Raw genomic sequence first — 22,512 nt, forward strand, 5'->3', positions numbered from 1 at the left:
AACCCAGCGCCCCACGCATGCCAGGCGAGTGCCCTACTGCCTGAGCCACATCCCCAGTCTTCATTTTTTGCTTTTTAATGTAGTTACTAAAAACATTTAAATTATATAGATGGCTAACATTATGCTTCTATTGGACAGTATTGCTATAGATTATTGCTTCAAATTTCATCAACTTTATTCCCCACAGGCTGACATCAGAATAAAATAGGAACAAAATTTCTTCAGTTTGAATCATTCTCACAGCATAAGCCTATAACAAAGATGTTCAGACTCTGAGTTCTGTGGTATCTGACAGACTGCTTTTATCATTTACCATAATCCATGGCAAAAATAATCATATATATATATATATATATATATATATATATATATATATATCTCCATCCTGTTGCAAAACCAGAATAACCTGGTATGTTTATGTCATATATACATATATTCTATTTATATAAAATATATTCTATTTAGCTTTGTTTTATATTTTATAAATATATTCCATTTAGATTTATATAATTACATATCAATATAACTAAATGAACAGTTTTGTTAAGTAATGTTTACTCAGAGAAATGAATTTCCCCTTACTAATATTTTCTCAATTATCTCCCTTTCTATTTTTTTAACATTGGTTGCAACCCAAAAAATTAAATTCCCAACCTACTAATGTGTTTCAACCCAGTGTATAAAACTAGGCGCAGCGTCTGCAAGTGAGATACTAATTTAACCTACACAAAGGTGAAAGGATTTGGGGGATAAATAACAAGTTTATTTAGTTGAACCTGGCAGAAATTCATTAGCAAGTGGAGGCCTGCAGCTACAGCAAATCCTGTGGCCCTATCAATTGGTCAAATTGAGGGAGTTCTTCACACAAAATGACTCCTCCCTCCTATGGAGTCAGCACTAGTGGTCATATCTAATGTCCAGCTATTGTACCGTCTGCTCACCATCACCTCTTTTTATAAGGAAGAACAAATACTTCTTTGGCATTTGTTCTTCTTACCGGACCCCCACTCAAGATCCCAGGTCCAGCCAGGAGGTTCAAGTTTCCGTCTACTATAGGCCATGTCTGATGACTGGGAAGTGGGAATCCAATCCAATTGAGACCAATCCAAGCCTGTTTCTGGGATTTGTAGGCATCTAACCAGAACAAGGGAAAGTCAATCTTCTAATGATAAAACCCCGAGGGTCTTAACTTGGAATCTGTCAGTGGTCAGGTTCTCTGCTATGTGGTAGAAGCTCCTTCAGCATAGAAGAGAGTGAAGCAAATAGAAGCAGAGGTGAGAGATACAGAGATAAATGGACCCAAGTCTCTACAGGATTAGTTTTATGAGCACACGGCCCTTGTGGTCTCACAGGGTCTCACAGGGTCCCCTATCTGGTTTGATGCTCTTCTGTGGATGACTTGAAATGTATAATAAATTTCAAACAAAAAGTTCTTACATTTTCATTTTATTCTGGGCTTACAAACTATATTACTAACCCTGTGGCCTTGGTTCCAATTGTTCCTTAAATCCAGCTGGATCTTCACCCTTCCTAATACTGAATCGTCTATCTCTTTTTTCAATTATGTGAAATTCTTACCAAAAATGTTTTTGCTAAGCTCCTTAGAAGTTAGTTCTCTTTAAACCAAGGATCTTTAATAACACTGTGATTAAAGACAGAAGATTGGGCCAATAACACAATTGTAGAAACCCTAAATCACCTTGACCCAAAGATAGAGTTCTGTTGCTGCCCCTGAGGCTTGTGACTTCTCAGAACCGTAGCTGTAGGGCCTGTGTATCTCCCTGCAGAGTCCAGAAAAATCTTCATGCTCTAGAAATAAACCAGTTGGTCTCTAAACGTTGGTAGCATTTAGAGACAACACTGATTTTAGTCATCTTGGATTAAAATCTAAAGTGATCCCTTTAACATTGCAAATTCAATAGATTTATACTCAAACTGTATCCTGTTCATTTCTCTGAGCAACTGGAAAGCAAGCCAGTAAGTAGGGCCAAACATGTTCCCAGTATGATATTACTGTTTAGTTGTTATACATGTTAGTTAATACTCATGATGATTTTTTTTAAAAAATCAATGGATTATCATTTTTTTTACAAAGGAAAATAAAAAGTACCATACTTAATGGTAAGGTATCCAGTGGCTTCGTTGTGCCAGTTTCAGCCTGGTTACCTTTAGACTGATCTTTCAGTTGAACTACAGAACATATAACATGCTCATATTTTTTAAAGTAAGGGAGAATTTGCCCCTTCGGTTTGATTTAGTGGCTTGAGGTTCCCCCAAGTCCCTTTGAACTGTATTGCTCTTGGACCACATTTATTTCTTTTGTATTTAGAGTTAACTGATGTGCTTGCTGCTCCTAAAGGAGGAAGGAATATGAGGGAACCTATAAGATTAATCTTCAACAGAAAGAACAAATCTAGTGGAAGCAAAGAGCGGGAAGTGAGATAGTTTAGAGACCACTATCACTCTCAACACACATATAGGGCCCATGGCAGCTGGTCCCCAGTGTCTTTGTGCAGCATCTGCCAGGCACCAGACAGCATAGATTGAAGTAATAGAGTAACAGAGGCTATGTTCTTGGGACCTGTGTCTTCTTGAAAAATGCCCCTTTGCAGCATTGTGTGTATTTCCCAAGAATGTGTTAGTGCCTATAGATGATCCATATAAGAAAACTGTGTGACAGCTGGGTGGGGTCTCTTACAGAAATTCTGAACCCCATGTCCTGACAAAGGTCCAGAAGAATGCCCACCCTGGGAATTATGGGAAATTTATATAATAGCAACACTTAGACATGTCATTTCACTTAAAGCCTATTCTAGGCCTCCCAAGAAATCCTACGGAGTCCTGGGTGACATGCTGTTCACTGAAGTCATTCAAGATAAATTTATTAAGCACACATTGTATATTAGGCACTGTGCTGGGGATACTGCAGTGAAATAATCTAGACATGGCCTTTGCTCACTTGGGGTTTATCTTCCCAGAGTGGGGGGAAAAAAAAGTGAGGAAATGAGTAGATGATTTTAAGGGAAATAGGGCTGATAATGGAACCCTACAAGAGGTTTGATAGAAGAGAGGGGTAGGGTAGCCCAGCCCTCCATGCATCTATCTGCCTGCTGGGCATCCCCTAGCTGCGCCCTCCTCTCCCCCTCCAAAGTCCCTCTTCTCCTTCTTCCTCTCCTCACCGACCCCCACTCTTCTCTGCCCTGCTCCTATCGCTGCCCACTTTCTGGTTTCCACGAGGCAGTCACGAGCCCCGACCCTGCCGGTCCTGAGACTCAACGGTCCCAGCGCGCCCACAGCACCAGCTCCTTCCTCCGACCCTGCGAGCCGCTACTCCGCGTCCGCAATGGGAAACGAGGCCAGTTACCCAAAGGAGATGTGCAGCCACTTCGAACCCGAAGAAATTAAAAGGCTGGGCAGGAGTTTCAAGAAGCTGGACTTTGACAAGTCGGGCGCTCTGAGTGTGAATGAGTTCATGTCGCTGCCCGAGCTGCAGCAGAACCCATTGGTGAAGCGAGTGATCGACATCTTCGACACCGACGGCAATGGAGAAGTGGACTTCACGGAATTCATCCGGGGGACCTCCCAGTTCAGCGTCAAAGGGGACGAGGAGCAGAAGTTGATGTTCGCGTTCAGGATCTACGACGTAGATAAAGATGGTTACATCTCCAACGGGGAGCTCTTCCAGGTGCTGAAGATGATGGTGGGGAACAACCTCAAGGACTGGCAGCTACAGCAGCTCGTGGACAAAACCATCATCATCATGGATAAGGACGGCGATGGGAAGTTATCCTTTGAGGAATTCAGTGCTGTGGTCAGAGACCTGGAAGTCCACAAGAAGTTGATAGTGACTGTGTGAGCCTGTTTTCAAAGAACATTGCCCAAACAACTTTGCCCAAAGCTTTCTTCTTTCTTACAAGATCTGTTCCAGGCATCCATCAACTGTCTCTCTGACTTAACCCAGAAGTATTTCTCTTTGTGGAAGCTACATTTTCTAACATGTGCTTCATCACCAATTCAGTGTTATTAATTCTTATCTCAGTGGTTCAGGGTATCACCCCAAATGGGGGAAGAGCAAGATGAAGCATCAAAGTGGGAAAGGAAAAAAAAAAAAAGAGTCTTTTATAAATGTCTTTTTCTTTGTTTTGATTCAGATCCCAAACTGTAGTCAAAAACTTTAAAATAAGAAAATATATACCTTAGCCTGCCTTTCTCATGATTTTGTATGCAGGAAGAAATTGTACAATTTGTTATCGGTGTTAGGTGAACCATTCATTCACTTGTGGTGTTCAGATGCCTTTGACAGATTGTTAACTTCTTGTTGTAGCCACAAGGACTCCCTACTGAGCGTCTTTCAATTACTCTCCATGCAACAAAAATTCATCTCTTCTCATAGTAGGCTGCAGCTCCATTCCCCATGATGCATCTACTCAGGGGAAAGAGTCCAGTAGGGATCCTCCAGGGCTGATGTAAAAATTGTGAGTCCTGCACCAAGTGCCCAGCCCAACTATAACCGGCAGTGGCAGTGGATATTCCATGTTGGCTACCAGCTCCAGTATTAAGTTCAGAAAAGGGATCTTCTAGTCAAACAAGGCAGGGACCTTCCAAGAAAGCACTCTCACTTTCAACTCTGTCAGCTCACTTAGTTGGAGTAAATGGGAGAGATATAGAGTCAGCCTTCCCACAGGACAGAGTCAGTAAAGATTCTGGCTGCAGTGACTCTCCTGGGAATGCCAAAGGAGTGTTGCTTCTGGTACTCATAGATGCAGAGATTTGCAAATAAGTCTCTAAGCAGAGGTGAATGGTGGCAGCACTGGCTGATTTTGAAATTAGATCTGAGGCAGAGCAGAGAAACTGAAAACTCCTCTCAAGAAGCTCTTTTCCTTCTGTAACATTGCTATTTCACTATAATTTTCTTTCTTACAGAGGACCACTCCCCATAAAGATGTCTAAGGCTCCCAAAATGCTAGAAAAATGAAATGTGCTCTTCTTACACTTACCTAGCCAAGGGAAACCATTCAGGTGATTTCTCTCAGGATAAGAAAAATCCATTTCAGATAAGTTTATTATTGTTTCATTTTGAAGAAGCTGGCAACTAGACTTATAGACTGGCAGGACAACTATCTGCAAGGCATTCTGACATACTTTTTATACTTTAAAGAACCACAAATAGGAGTCCCTGTCACTTTAATTCATGTGCAGTCCTAAAGAAATGTATTAACAATCATAAACACTCCCAATCCTATAGTGATATGAGTCATGACCCTATTGCAGGGTAATATAGACCAAAGATGCAAACACACTGGATTTGAATTCAGTTGCAACTGGGTTATCATAGTCTCTTAGCTATTTGAACATGAGCAAGTTAGCTTATGTCTTTCCACCTAATTAAAATGAGGATCTATACCATTTAAAATGTGTAAAGCACCTAGAATACAATATGTTCATGCTACTGATTCCCTTCTCCCTACTTTCCCTTATCAGTATGTAAAGGAGACATGAGGTGGCCGTTGTTTGTTTCATAATAAGCAAAGTTCACTTTAGGCCTCAGTTTCCTGTTTTATGAAAATTGATACTTGATTTGATTCTAGTAATAACACTATTTGAGACAGGTAAATACAGGGACCATAAAAACAGTGAGGTAGAAACATTTACTACCTAGCCAAACCCACTCTAAAGTTAACTGAATATCTTTGTGATTCTTGCCCAGAAAGGAAACAATGGAAACAATGTCAATGTCCTCCCTCCCACCTCCCATTTTCAGAGGGAATAATAGACTCCTTGAGAACTGGGGAAACTTTAAAAGAGGGCAGTGCCTCTTTGACTTTGTGGAGGGAATTTTACATGGGGAAAGTGAGCACATGTCATGCTGGCCAAGAAGACCTCTAAAAGAGGGACATTATTTTTAGTGGCAATGTGTACATCAAAATATGGAGATTTTGAAATTATGAACATGGGTTTGAAACATGGATTATGTATGCAAATGTAACAAGGAAAAGAAAAATATTTTAGTTTCTGGAGTGACTAGAATTAAATGATTGCTTCATCAATCTACCTAACATAGCTGCCCAAAACTTTGTGGCAATAATTGAATCAAGAACTTGTTTCTGTTTTCGGCATTGGAAAGATCTGATGGGAAAATGGATCATACTTACTTCCAAGTTAGAATTCTTTGTTTTGTTTTGTTTTTTTCCTCTCAGTTGATTGCCAGTTGTCAACAATTTTAGTTTTGTACAACTCCTTGGAGTGACAATAATAGTTACCATTTATAGAGCTACAATAATTCTTGGTACAACCTTTATTATATCATTTAATCAACACTGTGATATGGGCACCATCATCTCAGCTTTACAGATGACGCATAGAAAGATTGGAAGTTCCCCAAGGCCATTCATTCAGTAAGTAACAAAGCAAGGATTTATACCAGGTTTTCTGACCCCAAACCCTGCGCTTCATTTATATTTCAACTGCATTCCTCTTTTGTGGCTCCATATGTACCTGTCTCAAATTATTTCTGTTAGTCTTATTAATGTAATCAAATCAAGTCTTAATGTTCACAAAAGAGGAAACTGAGGCCCAAATAAGTAAATTACTTGTCAAGAAGCAAGCAGCCAGCCCCCATAACTTTGGTTTCACTTTTAGCAAAGAAACAAATATATTAGACAAGACAGTTTAAAACCATTTTCCTCCTTCATCTCATCTTTTGAGAAAAAGGTGACAGTATTTAGATTAAACTGAAAACAGCAACCAATATGCTCTGAGACTGCACAGATTAGTAACAATATGTTGTTATGAATCTATGCTAATGAGTTGTGTCTGCTTGCTACCATATGTCGCCGTCTCCAAGCCATGAAACACTCTTTTTGAAACAGAGGGGAAAATATGGCCTCAGCACAATTGATTTATATTCCAAGTCTATCATGCTTTAGAAACATTCTCAAGGGAAAATCTTCCAGAAATTTAAAAGTTACAAATTCATCCTTCACTTATGCTACTGATTCTGTTAGGATATAGAGTAGGTAGGTAGTCTGGCTGTGGTGTTTTATCTATTTTCCATGTTTTGAAAAGGGAGCACTCAGAGGCTTTTTAAGATAGGTGTTCATGGTAGAGAACTGAAGCCACTAGTCTGAGAATCAGACTTCAGATTAGACTCTGGACCCCTCTTTTTCCTTTTTTATTTCCTTTTTTGGGGGGAGGGGGGCACATGGGGGTTGTATATATGTACTGAGGTTAGAACCTAAGATCTCACACATGCTGGCCAAGTGCTGTACCACTGAGCTAACCCCAAGCTCTGAACTCTTCTTCTATTGTATTAGCTACTATACCTATGTTAGTAGTCAGTGACTGTGACTTATAAAATGTGGTAACTTTTCATCACTGTGACTGAAAAACCTGATAAGAATGACTTATTATTTTGGCTCACAGTTTCAAAGGTTCAGTCCATGGTCATCTGATTCCATTGCTCTGGGCCTAAGGTGAGGCAGAACCTCATGGCAGAAAGGTAAGGCAGAAGAAAGCTGCTCAGCTCACGGCAACCAGGAAGCAGAAAGAGAATAAGGGCCAGGGAGAAAATATAATCCTCAAGACCATGCCATCAGCCATGCCCAACCTGCCCACAGTTACCACCTATTAATCAAAATTATTATTAATCCATTAATGAGGCTACAGCTCTCATAATCTAATCACTTCACCTCTGAACATTCCATTACTGCCTTACACATGAGCTTTTTAGGAAATACTCCATCTCCAAACTATAACATAAACCATGTGTCATATCACCTTTTTAAATGAATTAGTTGATTCATAATGAAAACCATGACACATGCAATAAGTTGTGTAAATTGGAGGACATAATTTGATAGTCCATAGGCTAAAGCTAAGTCACAAATGTGCATTTTTTTGGTGTTGGTTTCTCATGGTGTTTATTCTCACAATGATCTTTAATCATTTGCCATTTTTTTAATCTGAAGTTTTTTTTTAATTAAAATTAACATAAAGGAATGAGGCCACCCTAGGATGGAAGAGGCCTTTTGTGAGTCGAGAAGCCTCTGAATATTGGGAGAAAATTAAAAGTTTCAATGAAGAGAAATTAAGATAGTTCCACTCTTAGCACAAAAGTTCAAGCTGGAGCTGAGCATGGTGGTGAGTGCACACCTATAACCCCACCTGCTTGGGAGACTGAGGCAGGAGAATCACAAGTTCAAGACCAACCTGGGCAACTTAATGAGAACTTGTCTCAGGTTAAAAAAAAAAAAATTAAGTCTGGGGATGTAACTTAGTGGTAGAGCACTTGCCTACTATGCATAATAAGTTCAATCCCCAGCACTTCAAAAAAAAAAATTTTCAACATGAACAGAAGTATTAACCATTTTTTTAAAATTACAGCACTATAGACACAAGATATTTATTATAACAAACAACATATTCAAACAATTAAAGTTGTTATAAAACAAAGTGAGTGAGAATGTGAATATCCAGGCCTTTGTAGGACTTTAGTGACATTGAGAATGGGTTTTGCCCTCCTTAAGGGCAAAATTTCACACATCACCAGCCTTTAAAACAGTTATATCATTTGATTCTGTAACCATACCCATTGCAATATTTATCTCAAACTAATAATCTAGAATGATATTTTAAAATGCAATACACAAAATGTTTTAACTACAGCAATATTTTTCTCATATATAAAAATTACAATAGTAACTGACAGTTTGAGAATCTTCAAGTTGATTATGTAAAACAATAAGTGATAGGTTTAACACATTAAAATTAATAGATAATTAATTTTTAGAAAATAATACTTTTTAAATTAATATTAAAACAGTTTATTGTTTTACAAAATAGCAAGTTTTTAAACAGCATAATGCACAATTACTACTCTGGAAAATATGTATGCATATGATCATAGTTCATAAAAGAACAGGGAGAATCCAAAGTAATCATTTTATAGCAAAAGGATTATGAATAATCTCAAATTTATTTTTAGAAAACAATTTTTGGGGTTCTTTTAAGAATAAGTCAAATTTTTCAAAAGACTGAACCATGGAATTAATGTAGCAAATTAAATAGAGTTTCAAGCATAAAAGATGTTTGCCCAAGCTTGGAAAGCATGGGGGCTCGAGGAGCCTGAGGCAACAAGGGCAATCCCTGGGGGATGAGCTGCTAAGCAATTTCCAGGATAGGGAAGACAAAGAGTTCCCAGCCCCCAAACTCCAGGACCTGCTGGGAAATTTTAGCCGACCTGATTGCTTAGGGAATCCTTCTGCTTATCCAAATGCCTGAGCACTGCTGATGTGGATTCATACAGTGCTTCCCTGGATTTGCTAAATCATCTTCTTCTGTTTCTTTTGTTACGTATGATCCTTTTTTCTTCCTTCCTTCCTTCCTTCCTTCCTTCCTTCCTTGTGCCAAGGATTGAACCCAAGGGTGCTCAACCACTGAGTCCCAACCCCAACCCTTTTTATTTTTTTGAGACAAGATCTCTCTAAGTTGCTTAGAGTCCCACTAAGTTGCTGAGGTTGTCCTCCAACCTGCAATCCTCCTGCCTCAGCCTCCCAAACAACTGGGGTTACAGGCGTGCACCACCACACCCAGCTAAGTATGATCTTTTACTCTGTCTTGGTTGATGAGAAAATTCCAGATTCTCTGAGTGAGCTTCTTCCTCTCTCTCCTGGTTGTTTTAAAGTGATTCTTTTTTAATTCCAAAATAGGACATCACACAATCTTACCCCATTTTCTCCAATGGAGCAAACTTATCTCCCCAGGACACTCTGCCTTGATACCCATATGGAGCCACAAAGGCCATTTGTATAAGCACAACAGAGAATCTGCCAATAATTTTTTTTTTAGCTACTATTATGCTGGGGAAAATAGGAGGGAAAAAAAACTTCAATTTTAGAAAATGGTATTCAATTCTTCCTTTTCTGTTCTATTAAGAGTCAGTGATATTTGGGGAGTACTATTGCCTTCATTTTCTTTACCTCTCAATAAAGTTGTTATTCCTCCTTTACCCCCAGCCCTCTTATTAAAGAAAAAAAAAATTTTTCAATATCAGGATTTGGATTTACAAACTCAGAGAGGAGATAATCCCTGCAAAGTTTAATACACTTAGATGCTAAAAATAAAAATGACTTCCCCAGGCTCTTGTAGTCATCAGACCCTGGGGAAAAGTATTAATAGAAAATCTTGAGTGTAATTGCAACTGAGTTCCTTTCCAGATATGTATTTCATTCAACAAGCATTTATTGAGCACCTGCTTCTGGAGACACACAAAAAGGCGCAGCCCCACACAGAGAAATCCTCCTCAAATAGGCTCTACCCACTCCTCTCAGTAAGCTCCATGAGAAATAGAGGTTGCCTCAAAAGAGGTTGGAGTCACACCTAATTCTTCTAATAGTCTATCAGCTCTGATTTTCTTGTTTTAAGCAACAGATTAATTTAAGAAAACTATCAAAAGAATAATGGGGAAGCTCAATTCTCTGAAGGAAGAAAGAAGCAACAGATGAGGCTTCAGAAACCACAGGACTCCTGGGTCATTAAGCAGCAACTAGAGGACTATGTCTTGGGAGCACTAACTTTGGCAGTCTCTCAGCTCCAACCACCTAGATTCCAAATGTCTCTGCCTACTTGGGTCACATGGTTGGCCCAGGACCAGGGACTGGTGAGAACAATGAGTATATGATTGATAGGTAAACACCAAAACCACATGAGGTAAGAGGAGAGCACTTTCCCAGGGAAAGGATCTTAAAAATCAGTACAGTGTGGCTCAGCGGTAGAGCGCTCGCTTAGCATGGGCAGGACCCGGGTTCGATTCTCAGCACCACATAAAGAAAAATAATAATAAAGGCATTGTGTTGTGTCCATCTACAAGATATAAAAAAAAAAAAAAAAGATTTGTTCTCTCTCTCTCACCACAAAACACCTGAAATTATTGTGTCCAGTACCCAGTGTTTGTCTGTATTTTAAAACATAGTTTTCCTCCCAGTTCCCACATTAGCTCCTTGGATTGATGAATTCCAGCTTCCAGCATAATCAGGTCAAGGAGGCAAGTTTTTCCAGCTCTTTGGGCTTTATTTTTCTCAACTATCAGTTGAAAATCTCTACCTCTCATTTTCTTCCTCACAAAACTATTCTATGAACTCCTGAGGTTTATGAAAGTGTTTGAAGAAAATATACAAGTTTATGTTACACAAATAAGATTCTTTTAGATGTTCTCATTCATTTAAGAAATATTTATGGAACACCTGGTGTGTGCTAGACCCTGTTCTAGATAATCAGGTTATGTACTGAGCAAAATAGACAAAATCCCTGCCTTCCTGAAGCTTATGTTCTACTTGAGAAGGGAAATATGAATACATAAATATATGTCAAGAGAAAAATCAATAAGATTTAGGAGGACAGATTGTCTGAGAGAGGAGGGAGAAGAGCCACTGTAGTTAGGGTAGACTTCACCAATAGGTGAATTTGAGCAGAGACTTGATGAAAAGTCGGCAAGAAGCAATATTGACTCCTGGCAGAAGAATTTACAGGCAGAAAATAAAAATCCCTCGAGCAACTATTTGCTGATTGGATTTAAGGAACACTGAGGCATCCCACAGGCTGAGCAGAGTAACAAATGAGAAAGAATGTGCAATTAGGAAATGTGAGACAAGATCACATAAGGCTTGAGGCCCATTATAAAACTCTGTAATTTACTCTGCATGAGATGGAAAACCTTGGTGTTGAACACAGGAGGGACATGATGTTTTGAGAGGGTCATTCTAGCTGCCGTGTAAAAGACAAGCTGAAGAGGTCAAGGAAAATAATTGCAAAGCTATTTCAATAATTTAGGTAAGATGTGATGGTAATTTGGACCAGGGTGTATGGTCCAAGTGGTGGGAGGTCATCAGATTCTGGATCAACTCTGAACATCAGGTCCACCACAAATTTAGAGGCATATGAGATACAGAATGCAAAAGAAAGAGAGGAGTCTAAGATGACTCTACAGCTTTTGCCCTAAGCAATTGTAAGGATGGAGTTTCACTGAGATGAGAAGGACAATGTAAGAAGCAGCTTTCAAGGAGAAAATTAGGAGTTCATTTTTTTATAATTTTTTTATTTTTTATTATTATTATTAGTTGTTCAAAACATTACAAAGCTCTTGACATATCGTATTTCATACATTTGATTCAAGTGGATTATGAACTCCCATTTTTACCCCGTATACAGATTGTAGAATCACATCTGTTACACATCCACGTTTTTACATACTGCCATACTAGTGTCTGTTGTATTCTGAGGAGTTCATTTTTGATGTTTTAAGTTTCAGATGTCCATTAGATAATCAAGTAAAGAAGTTGAATAGGGAGTTGAGGAATAAAAGTCCCAAATTCTTAGGAATCATTACGTATAGGTGGTATTTAAAGCCATATTGTGGATGAGAAAGTGAGAGCAAAGGATTGAAGGCATGTCAGAAAGATGCGGAGGAACAGTGCAAGAGATTGAGATGGAACAAAGAGATAGGGGTATTCCAAAAACAAATTGAAGAAAAGATATCAAAGAGGAAGGAGCAATCAACAATGCCCAAGCTGCGGATACAAGAATTAGGTGAAAATTGATCACTGAATTTGATAATGTGGAGGTAATTGATGACTGATAGGAGTTGCTTGACAGGTAATCAGGGCAGGGGACAACAAAAGCTTGAGTTAAGTGGGTCCAGGAGACAATGAGAGGAGAATTGAAACCAATAAATATAGAAACTGTAGAGAACCAGAGAAATTGAACGGTTGATATATGTTGGGAGATGTGAATTGGAGGCAGAGAAGATTTGTTGCATAGGATTTGATCAGTAACATCTCAGGCAAATGATGAGTGAAATACTTTAATTGCATTTCTTGCTGGAGGCTTGAAAACTTGTCACTTATCCAGTCAGATGTCAGATGTTTCAAGTGCCCACATCTGAGCAAGATGCAAAACAAGGTTTGGGCAGCAGCAAAATTGCTGCTTCTTCCCCCCACCAATGATGACCCCTACATTTTACTGGAAGCATTGATGATCTGGGCAAAAAGAACACTTTTAATAGCAAAGGCATCTCCCTCTTTATCTGAATCTAGTCGGCTCCTAGAACTGTGTTCACTGGTGAATTTCCAGATGGAAAAAATTATAAAAAATGATTCTCACCATATCCAAGAATCCCAGCCTTTTTCCCGAAGTATCACTAAAATACTCTTAGACACCTATCATTGTCAAATACCTAATGCACAATGCATAGATTGTTTTATATGACAATCCACCAAGAATTTCTGCATAATATAGAGTATTTATAATGCCAATTCTTTAGTGCTTATTTAGTGGATATCCCTGGGTGCAATATGCAAAGTATGATATCAGATACAAACTATGCTTTCCCTCCACAGTGCAATGAATGTTTACTAATATAAATTAACAAAAAATAGAATGCCAAACATAATATATATGTTGATATATGTTGGGAGATGTGGATTGGAGGTAGAGAAGATTAGTTGCATAGGATTTGATCAGTAACATCTCAGGCAAATGATGAGTGAAATACTTTATATTATAAATAAAATAAAATTTTAAAAAATAAGCAATGCAGTTTCTTGAATGGTTACTTACTGATGAAAGATTTGCCTAAAAGGGGGTAGGACTAAGTGAAGAACTAAGTGAAGCCATTAACTATATAAGATTTTCCCATGGCTAAACCCTGGGACAATCTTCTCTTGAAGCTGGAGGCTCTGGAAGAGGGTGGCTGTAAGCCATCAAACGAAACTGCAGATGAAGCAATGGGATTAATACGGAGTAAAAAAAAAAAACCTCAAAAGTTTAGTTTGCTTGCATTCTTTTAGCTTTCACTTACACAGCTCTCAGCAACATGAGAACAGGCTCATGATTGCATTTTTAAATATACTTCTGCTCATGTCATTTGAAACTGCAATGATCTTTTTGTCTGCATCAGCTAAATTTATTTTAAATACTTGACAACGAATATTCATTGCTCCTCTTTTATTTTTCCCCCTATCCAAGGATGAGTGTCGAGTTGAGCAAGTTCCACCTTTTTAGAAAAAAAAGGTTTTCACTTGATAATGTGGGGTGGATGTGAATATCCAATGCATAGCACATTTAAAGATCCGTGATCCTAGGGGAAGAAAGGCCAAATTACAACCACAGCTGCACATCAACTGCAGCTGCACATCTTATCACTCAGACTCAGACACAACTTAAACATTTTGGTTGGTGCTTACAGGCAGATTATAATGGATTTTCAATTTAGATGCTGAGTTTTTTAATAAAATTCTTTTGCAAGTTGTTACAGTGAGTAGAAAGTGAAAATTCAGAGAGTAAAGGATACCTATAAGTGGCATTTGCTCAAGAGATAACACTGCCCAGATTCACTACCAGGTCTGACTCCCCCACATATTTGCTTGTATGATCTTGGATAATGTAATTAATTTCCATGATCCTCCATTTGCTCAAATGTGAAATGGAGGTAATAGTACTTAACTTATGGGGTTATTTTAAGATCATAATGTGCATATGTGGCTTCTGGCACACATATTAAATGCCTAATAAAAATACAACTACTTCTATAATCTGTTAGTATGAGGGTATAAACATCAGAAGTTTAAAGAAAGAAATATGCAATATAAATTGAATATAGCCTACTTATTACTGAGGTCACCAGAGGAAAATGAGACTAATTACTGTTATGCACAGAAAAACAGAGAGAGAACCCTGTGTTCAAAGGCAAGATGTTTTGTTATAAGTTGTATTCATTTCTCTTCCTTATCTTGGCAATGTCTTAGCTTCCTAAGGAAGCAATGCTCATCTGTCTATTCAGAGTTTTACTGAATGTCTGATGATGTTAGTGTTAAAGTCCAAAATGAATTTCCCCAGTTTTTTCCTTTATCCATAGCAATAACTCCTCATTGGATATTTCTAATAGCCAGTCCTGTTCACCTTACAATAAACACAGGGCAAGATCTACTTTCAACACATTTGTATGTACTTTCTAGAGATTAATTTTATGTAATTTGTCACTTCTTGTACAGAGATTTCCCAGGGAAAAGGCCCAGTACCTATGTAGTCCTGAGGGCCCAGTGTACCTCCTCACTAAACCCTCTCCTAGACCAGCAGGGTCTAGGCATCTGCCTTTATTCTGAAGTCCTCTGCCTCATTTTCCTGCCTATATCTTAGTCTCCTAGAGCTCTGAGCCCCTGAGCAGCTATTTTCTTTCCTTCTTTGGAGATTCTAATGCTGATCTTTGATCTACAGTCTTTGCCCAAAGTCCTATCATGGAGGAAAAGAGAATCAATGAACTAGGCTCCATCTCTCAGTCTTGATCCCAAGATAGACTTCCCAGTGCACCTAGTGTCTGAACCATGCCTGGCTGGCTTTTTCTCCAGGACTGGGTGGGGAGAGTCAGGGAGAATGAAATAAAGGAAATCCTTTAAAGAGAATAGGAGGATCACTCACATCAGACAGATGAGGAAGTCAAGAGTGTGGTTCTCCTGGAGATAGACTGCATGTCTTGACCCAGCACTAACTTTCTAGCTATGTGACCTTGGACAAGTTACTGAACTTCTCTGTTGCTGTTTCTTCACCTATAAAACAGGGATATAAACAGTACCTTCCTCACAGATTGTTATGAAGATTAGGCAAGTTGCTACATTGATAAAGTACTCAGAACTGTGTCTGATGCATAGTAAGTGCTAAATAATTATCAGTGGTAATGATGACAAATAACACCCATATTCCTTAGCATGGCATCCAAGGACTTGCATAGTATGTTTCCTTAACTATAAAATGGGTATTATAATACCTATCTAAATGCAAAATACTTGGCAAAAAGTTTGCAACCAATAAATATTAAGTTCCTTCTCTTTTTCCTCCTCAGCTACCTCATTTCATGGCCTGGTTCAACTTACTACACTTCTTTGGTCTGTTTCCTTATCTGTAAAATGAAGGCATTGAACTAGATGATTTCCATTTTCCCTGTCAGATCTAAATTCCACAACTACTAAAGGCATCTCTTTTCTCCTTAAATCTATTTATTCTCTGTCCCTGAGAGAGTCTCTTTCCTTCACAGCTATTCAGCATTTGAACATATTAAATTGTTTGTCTCTACTTTCTCCATCTCTAAGGGGCGTGGGACATTGTTAACACCCAGGGCCTTGGCACAACACCAGGTGTTATTCATACAATGAGATTAATATGAGAGTAGTACCCCAGGGCTTGTGTGAATGTCAGCCAGTACTGGACTGAGGGTGGGAGCAGAGCACAAGCCCTGGGGTACTACTCTAGAAAAGAAAAAAATGAATTGGCATTGGGTCACATGGAGCATCACATTCACGGCCTTTCCTATTTTGTCACAGACTTTGCAAATGGGCATCAAACATTTCTCTGGACTCTTCGTGCTGCTGTGCATTGGATTTGGTCTGTCCATCTTGACAACCATTGGAGAGCACATAGTGTACAGGCTGCTGTTACCACGAATCAAAAACAAATCCAAACTGCAATATTGGCTGCACACCAGTCAGGTGAGTGCTATAGGTCTCTCGCTTCAATGTTCCCATACTCAGTGATGGGAGGATCTAGAGCCCTATGTCAGACTGACAAATGGCAAACCCCCAAAAGAACAAGAGTAGTGTAGGCACTCAATTAGAAGATGGATTTTCTTCTGTCCCATTGATTTGCCTTCCCCCTAAATTAGGCAATCCCAGTGTCCCTTCCTTTCCTATAACTCTCCACTGCTGCTCATAACAGAATAAATAGAACTATTTTTAATGAGGTTCCACTTAATGGTGACCATGTTAAGAGATGGTGTGAAAAATGTATTACCTACAGATTCTTTTCTTGCCAAAATTGAACCCTATTAAATGAATTCAAGATCCCTATTTCCCTTTGAGTGACTCTATTTGCCCTGTTCTCTGTTTTTTTCTCTAGTCCAGAGGTTTGAGGGTCCTCTTAGCCTGCTGGTGCTCAAGCCAAGGTTAATAGTGCCACAGTTATTGCATGCAACCCAGACACCATCACCTGGATGTACAGGGAGGACAGAAACCATTGGCAGACCAACCATTCTGACAACCCCTTATGTATCCTTCCCATACTTACCTGCAGGATATTGGCATGGAAAACCAAAATGTGATCAGAGGGTGTCTTATAATGGAGAGGCTCTCACAAATAGAGTGTTTTCACCCGCTAAGGTGAGGAGGGTGGGTGGTCCTGGTTTCCCCAGTTGCGGGATCCCTCTACCTGGACACCCCGGGTCACTTCTCACCAGTGAGTCTGTGTATTTTGCCTCTCTTGCCCCCATTTGTCTATTTTCTTGCTGACCTTCTGGCTTCCTTAATGCTGTACCTTTTCTTTTTCTATATAGAATACTATCATTGGTTTGGTTTCAGTCGAATCCTATTCTTCCTGCTTCCTTCCCGGGAGAACTTGATCTCCTAGGAGAGTTCCACAAAGTGATCTCCATTGTATGCTAATATGTTAATACAATTAGTTTAACTCTCAGGATTTATGTTTCTCTTGCCAAAATGTAGGAACAAGGTTTTGATCATTTTAGCAAATGTACAAGGCCTTACTTCACATGGGCTATGTTCACACTTCTTTATATCACACACCTTTTTACAATCCAAAACATTTCCAAACTTCCTAATAGATCTCTTTTTCCCCCTCCAAGTAGAATAATAGCATGTAACTAGAATTCTTATTATCCTGAGGTTTGAGGCTGAATATTGATATACTTTCAGGCATCCTTGAAATTTGGTTAAAGAGGCCAAGTTTTGTAGAGACTAGATACTCCATTAAATCCCAAGCGGTACTTTGTCTCCTGACCCATGTGTTTCTAATGATCTCTACCTCTGAATCTGTTCTTTCCACCAGAGATTTCATAGAGCATTAAACACATCATTTGTAGAAGAAAAGCAACAGCGTTTCAAGACCAAACGTGTGGAAAAGAGGTAAGAGGAGGCCAATGCCAGCTGTCTTTGTACTTGCTAAAATAAGTTTAGAGACATAACTGAGAACCCATGCCCAAAAGGGAAGTTATGATTAAATAATTTTTCAGATCAAATCAGGACAATTTGTTGATAAACAAAATCAATACAAGTACATATAGTTTTAGATAAACTAAAACACACACACACACACACACACACGTGCAAAATAGGCACAATACTGTCATGGTTGAAAGTGCAGGTGTGGACGCTGGAGTCAAGTGTCTGGATCCTTCTGTCTCTACCACTTACAATATGTGTGGCCTTGGACAAGTTCTTGAGCCTCCCTGTGCTTCAGGTTCATCTGTGAAACTGAGAAAAGCAATATTTATTTCCTAGAGTTGCTGTAAAGATTAAAGAGATAATATTTGCCAAACCTTGAAATCAAAGCAAATGCCTAATAAATATTAACTATTATTATGTACAGAATACAGTTGAAACTGAATTCATGAGTGCTATAATTTCATGTGCTATTGTCTTTTGGGCATGTTTCTACTTCCAACCTCTTTCCAGCACTCCTAGGAGTATTTGAAATACACAACAGACGTGTCCTTCCTAATCTATTTCGTTAGATTTCACTCTTAGAACTCCCTAGAAAACAACACTTCATTGGCAGAAAATAGCAAACATTAAATGCATCAATGACATTTGAAACTTCAAACTCCACATCCTCACCATGGCCACCTGTGCACGACTGTCACCTCATTCATGGTGACTAAAGATTTCAGAAGCATTTCTGGTGGCCTCTTTGCCTATGCCCTGCTGGTTCTTCCATGTGCCCAGAGGCCTCAGATGGGGGCATCTGCTCTGAGCAACTCTGCAATCCATGGCGTATCTCAGCTTCAAAGTGTAATTTTCTAGGTAGGTTTGAAATCTGATTTTTATACCGCTCATTTATATAGAAGAAAAAAGGGGTGGACAGCATGGTTCTTTGTTATGGCTGTATCTCCTATGGGGCTGTTGCAGTCCCTTCATTCCAGGGCACATCTAGCTAGTCAGAATCTTTCCCATTGTCTCTTAGAGCCTCTCTTTCCAGTCAGAGAGCACTCTCTGCTCCCTCTCAAGTCTGTGGCATTCCTCTATCACAGTGAAAGTCTCTTAGTGACAAGCTGTAGCCTAATCGGGTCACAGCTGTTCCATGTCACGTTACATAGATTTTTCTATAATTATTTTTAACATAAAATTTTAATGAGAGGAACACAAGAAGACACAGCAGCAGCAAAGATGCAGTCTTACAATGACAAAACATTTGTTTTCCAGCAATAAACAGGAAGCCCAGTGATCTCGTCTCCAACTGTGATGCCATTCTTATTCACATCTATCTCACCTCAATTGGGAGCCAAGTGTGTCTGCTCATTCAACTTACCGGATTTCTTGGCAGATTTCCTTTCTGAATCTCTTACTTTGAGGCAAAGCTAAGACAGAATAAGTCCTCATAGCTGTGACCTGAGTAACCAACAGTTTGTCACTAACAGACTTGAACTGTGATACAGGAATGTCACAGACTGACAGGGGTCAGGAAGCACTCTCTGACTGGAAAGAGAGGCTGTAAGGAAAAGTGGAAACCTTCCTGATTAGTTAGATGTGACCTGGAGGGAAGGGACTGCAGCAGCCCCATAGGAGATACAGCTATGAAAAACAACCATGCTGCCCACCCCTTTGTTTTCTGTTATGAATGAGAGGTGGTCTTGGGCCCACATTTCCTTTGCCCACGAATTATGAATTATTAACATGATCTTGAGGAAAGTCTTGCAAAAATTTTGAGCCCTAGTATGGAGGCAGATGTTGTTCCTTTTTGATTTAATGCAGAGAAACAAATGAATATTGCAAGAGATTATATATACATAGTCAACATGTGAAAAATTAAGGGGACCCTAAGGCCAGAAGAAAAATTATTATTTGTCTTCTCTCTGATTCTAATCTAAAGTTAGGGGAGCTCTAAGTGGGTTCATTATAGAACTTTTACCCAGTCTAGGACATAGGAAAACTGAGCTCTGGTACATTCTGCTCATTAATACGAAACAAACTAAGAGAAACATTAAAGAACTAAAGGGTAGTTTGGTATGTCTGTGTGCTTTAATGGCTTGTGGAATGTAGCAGTTGGTTTTCACTGTGTGAGAAATTGTTCTAATACTTAATTTTTTCATCAATAGTGAGTTGTTTACTAATCTATGGATCAGCTGGGCAGTTTGCTGATCTGAGCCAGATTTGGCTAAGCTGGACCAGGCTTCCTTATGTTTGCAGCCAGCTTGGGGAGGGGGAGAGTAACTAAAAGCTGCCTGGCCTATGATTGATCTCATTTGGTCTACTAGGGCGATGGAGGACTCTCTCCACATGGTCTGTCATCACCCAGCAGGCTAATGTGGACTTGTCACATTGTAGCAACAGGGGACTAGAAGAGAAATGCTTCTTGAAAGCTTAGGCTGGAACTGCCACCTTTTCTATTGGTCAAAACAAGTTATAAAGCCAGTCCTCATTCAAAGAGAAGGGAAGCATCCTGATAGGGATTTACAGCCAAGTCCCATGACAGAGGAGCATGGCTGAAAGGAGGAATGAAGGACCAGACCACATTTCCAATCTACCTCAGGGCAAGCAAAAGTCCTTGTGTTTTTGTTCTCAATCATGTAAATGCATCAAGACTTTATCACCCTTGCCCTTACTCCCCCTTCCCTTTCTCCCTGGCAGGTAAAAAGGAATAGTCAGTTTAGTAATGTGGGTGGGAGCAAAAATACAAGGATTTAATAGAGTGTTTCTACTGCATTTTGCCCAGACAGAAAAAGCAGTCATAAAGTCATAATCTTCCTCCTTGGTCTTCTCCTAGGATAGAAGTCATCAGTTTTACTGCTTAGGGCTCTTAACTGTTCTTGTAGTGAGAAACTCTTCGCATTGCATACAACTACCAAAGTGCATTTCAGAAACAAGATCACCTCCCTCCTGTACCTATCTAGCAATAACTTTCTTACTGTCTATAGCCACTTCTCCACAATGATGATAGGAGTCACAATGCAAGCCTGAAAGAGGAGCACAAACCTCAAATGCATTTCTACTTGACGTTCATTATCCCAGCAAGAACCTGAGTCTTTCTTGGGATTTTTTTTTTTTTTAAGCATCAGATCTGACCTGTCATTCTCAAACTACATAAAAAATCCCTGTAATAAAAAGCATTTTGCTGAAACCTGTGGCTTATATACTTTTATTCTCCTCTTAATCAAGTAGTAAACATCAGCATGGCCCTGTGAGATTGAGATAAGCCATATAATTATATCTATCAGCAGACTGATGCTTGCAGGCCAACATCTGAATAAAGAGATTTTCACTCTTACTAAATCATCATCTTTACAGTCATAGGCTATTCAAGGCAGAGTTGCTTACTGTGCTTCCCATGCAGGAAGGCACCTAAGGTTCTTTACAAAAGAATGTGCCACACCACATACCATCAAATGATACCCTATTCCATTTCTAAAGCACAAAAGACAAGATAAGGGGGCTGGGGATGTGGCTCAAGTGGTAATGTGCTTGCCTGGCATGCACAGGGCGCTGGGTTCGATCCTCAGCACCACATAAAAAAAAATAAAATAAAGATGTTGTGTCCACCGAAAACTGAAAAATTAATATTAAAAAATTCTCTCTCTCTCTCTCTCTCTCTCTCTCTCTCTCTCTCTTTTCAAAAAGAGACAAGACCTTGAACTTCAGTTGAAAGTTCATGGCTCCTATAGTCCCCCACCACCCACCTAGCAAGCAAGTTTATCAATGGCTTTGTAACTTCAACTTGAAAGGCATACCCAGCTCTATATTGTTCATGCAGGACATGGCCAGCAGGGGAAGAGCACTGGAAGGCTGCATAATGGAAGTTGAATTTGAACTGTCTTTGCTTCCTAGGTCCAACATAGGACCCCATCAACTCATGGTGTGGAATACTTCCAATCTGAGTCATGACAACCAACGAAAATACATCTTTAGTGATGAGGGAGGACAAAACCAGCTGGGCATTCGGACCCACCAAGACATCCCTCTCCCTCCAAGGAGAAGAGAGCTCCCTGCCTCACTGACCACCAATGGGAAAGCCGACAACCTCAACGTAGCTCGGAATTCAGTGATGCAGGAACTCTCAGAGCTGGAGAAGCAGATTCAGGTGATCCGCCAGGAGCTACAGTTGGCTGTGAGCAGAAAAACGGAGCTGGAAGAGTATCAAAGGACAAATCGGACTTGTGAGTCCTAGGCAATCAGGCTGCCCTCCTCCCCCAACTCCTGGCTTTCCTGAGCCCTCGAGATACTTTGTAATGCTCTTTTGTAAGGATTGACAAAGGAGAGGGAAACCAAGATCTATCTAGGTCTTCTAGGGGTCAAGTCAGCTCTCCCCAGACTATCATGCGGCAGTGATTCTTTTTCCAAACTCACCCCCTAGGTCTCCAGGGTAAAAAGCTTTTTCCTACCAGGAGTCCAAAGTTAGGAGTAACCTCTGTATAAGGGACCTGTGAACAATCAGACAACCCCTAGCTCCTGTTAACCTTTCACCAGG

General features: G+C 39.6%; 2 protein-coding genes across 3 annotated transcripts in view; both read left to right on the forward strand.

Moving 5' to 3' along the window:
* Positions 1 to 22,212, forward strand: part of Grin3a (glutamate ionotropic receptor NMDA type subunit 3A) — a 171,269-nt gene extending 149,057 nt beyond the window's left edge. The window contains exons 7-9 of one of the 2 annotated variants that reach the window (XM_076843235.1): positions 16,368 to 16,532; positions 17,881 to 17,957; positions 21,810 to 22,212. In XM_076843235.1, coding sequence (XP_076699350.1) covers positions 16,368 to 16,532; positions 17,881 to 17,957; positions 21,810 to 22,212 — 645 coding nt within the window. The remainder of the gene's footprint in view (positions 1 to 16,367; positions 16,533 to 17,880; positions 17,958 to 21,809) is intronic. The other variant, XM_076843236.1, reaches the window with a different exon arrangement.
* On the forward strand, positions 3,344 to 3,856 carry Ppp3r2 (protein phosphatase 3 regulatory subunit B, beta). The gene has a single exon (XM_076843233.2). It carries the CDS (start codon positions 3,344 to 3,346, stop codon positions 3,854 to 3,856), a length of 513 nt encoding a protein of 170 aa, XP_076699348.1.
* Positions 22,213 to 22,512: the final 300 nt, after the last annotated feature.

Source organism: Callospermophilus lateralis, chromosome 2, assembly GCF_048772815.1.
Source record: "Callospermophilus lateralis isolate mCalLat2 chromosome 2, mCalLat2.hap1, whole genome shotgun sequence".
Lineage (NCBI taxonomy): Eukaryota > Metazoa > Chordata > Mammalia > Rodentia > Sciuridae > Callospermophilus > Callospermophilus lateralis.

Excerpts from the sequence above, each read along its gene's own strand:
- Ppp3r2 (XM_076843233.2), top strand. The coding sequence starts at position 3,344 with ATGGGAAACGAGGCCAGTTACCCAAAGGAGATGTGCAGCCACTTCGAA.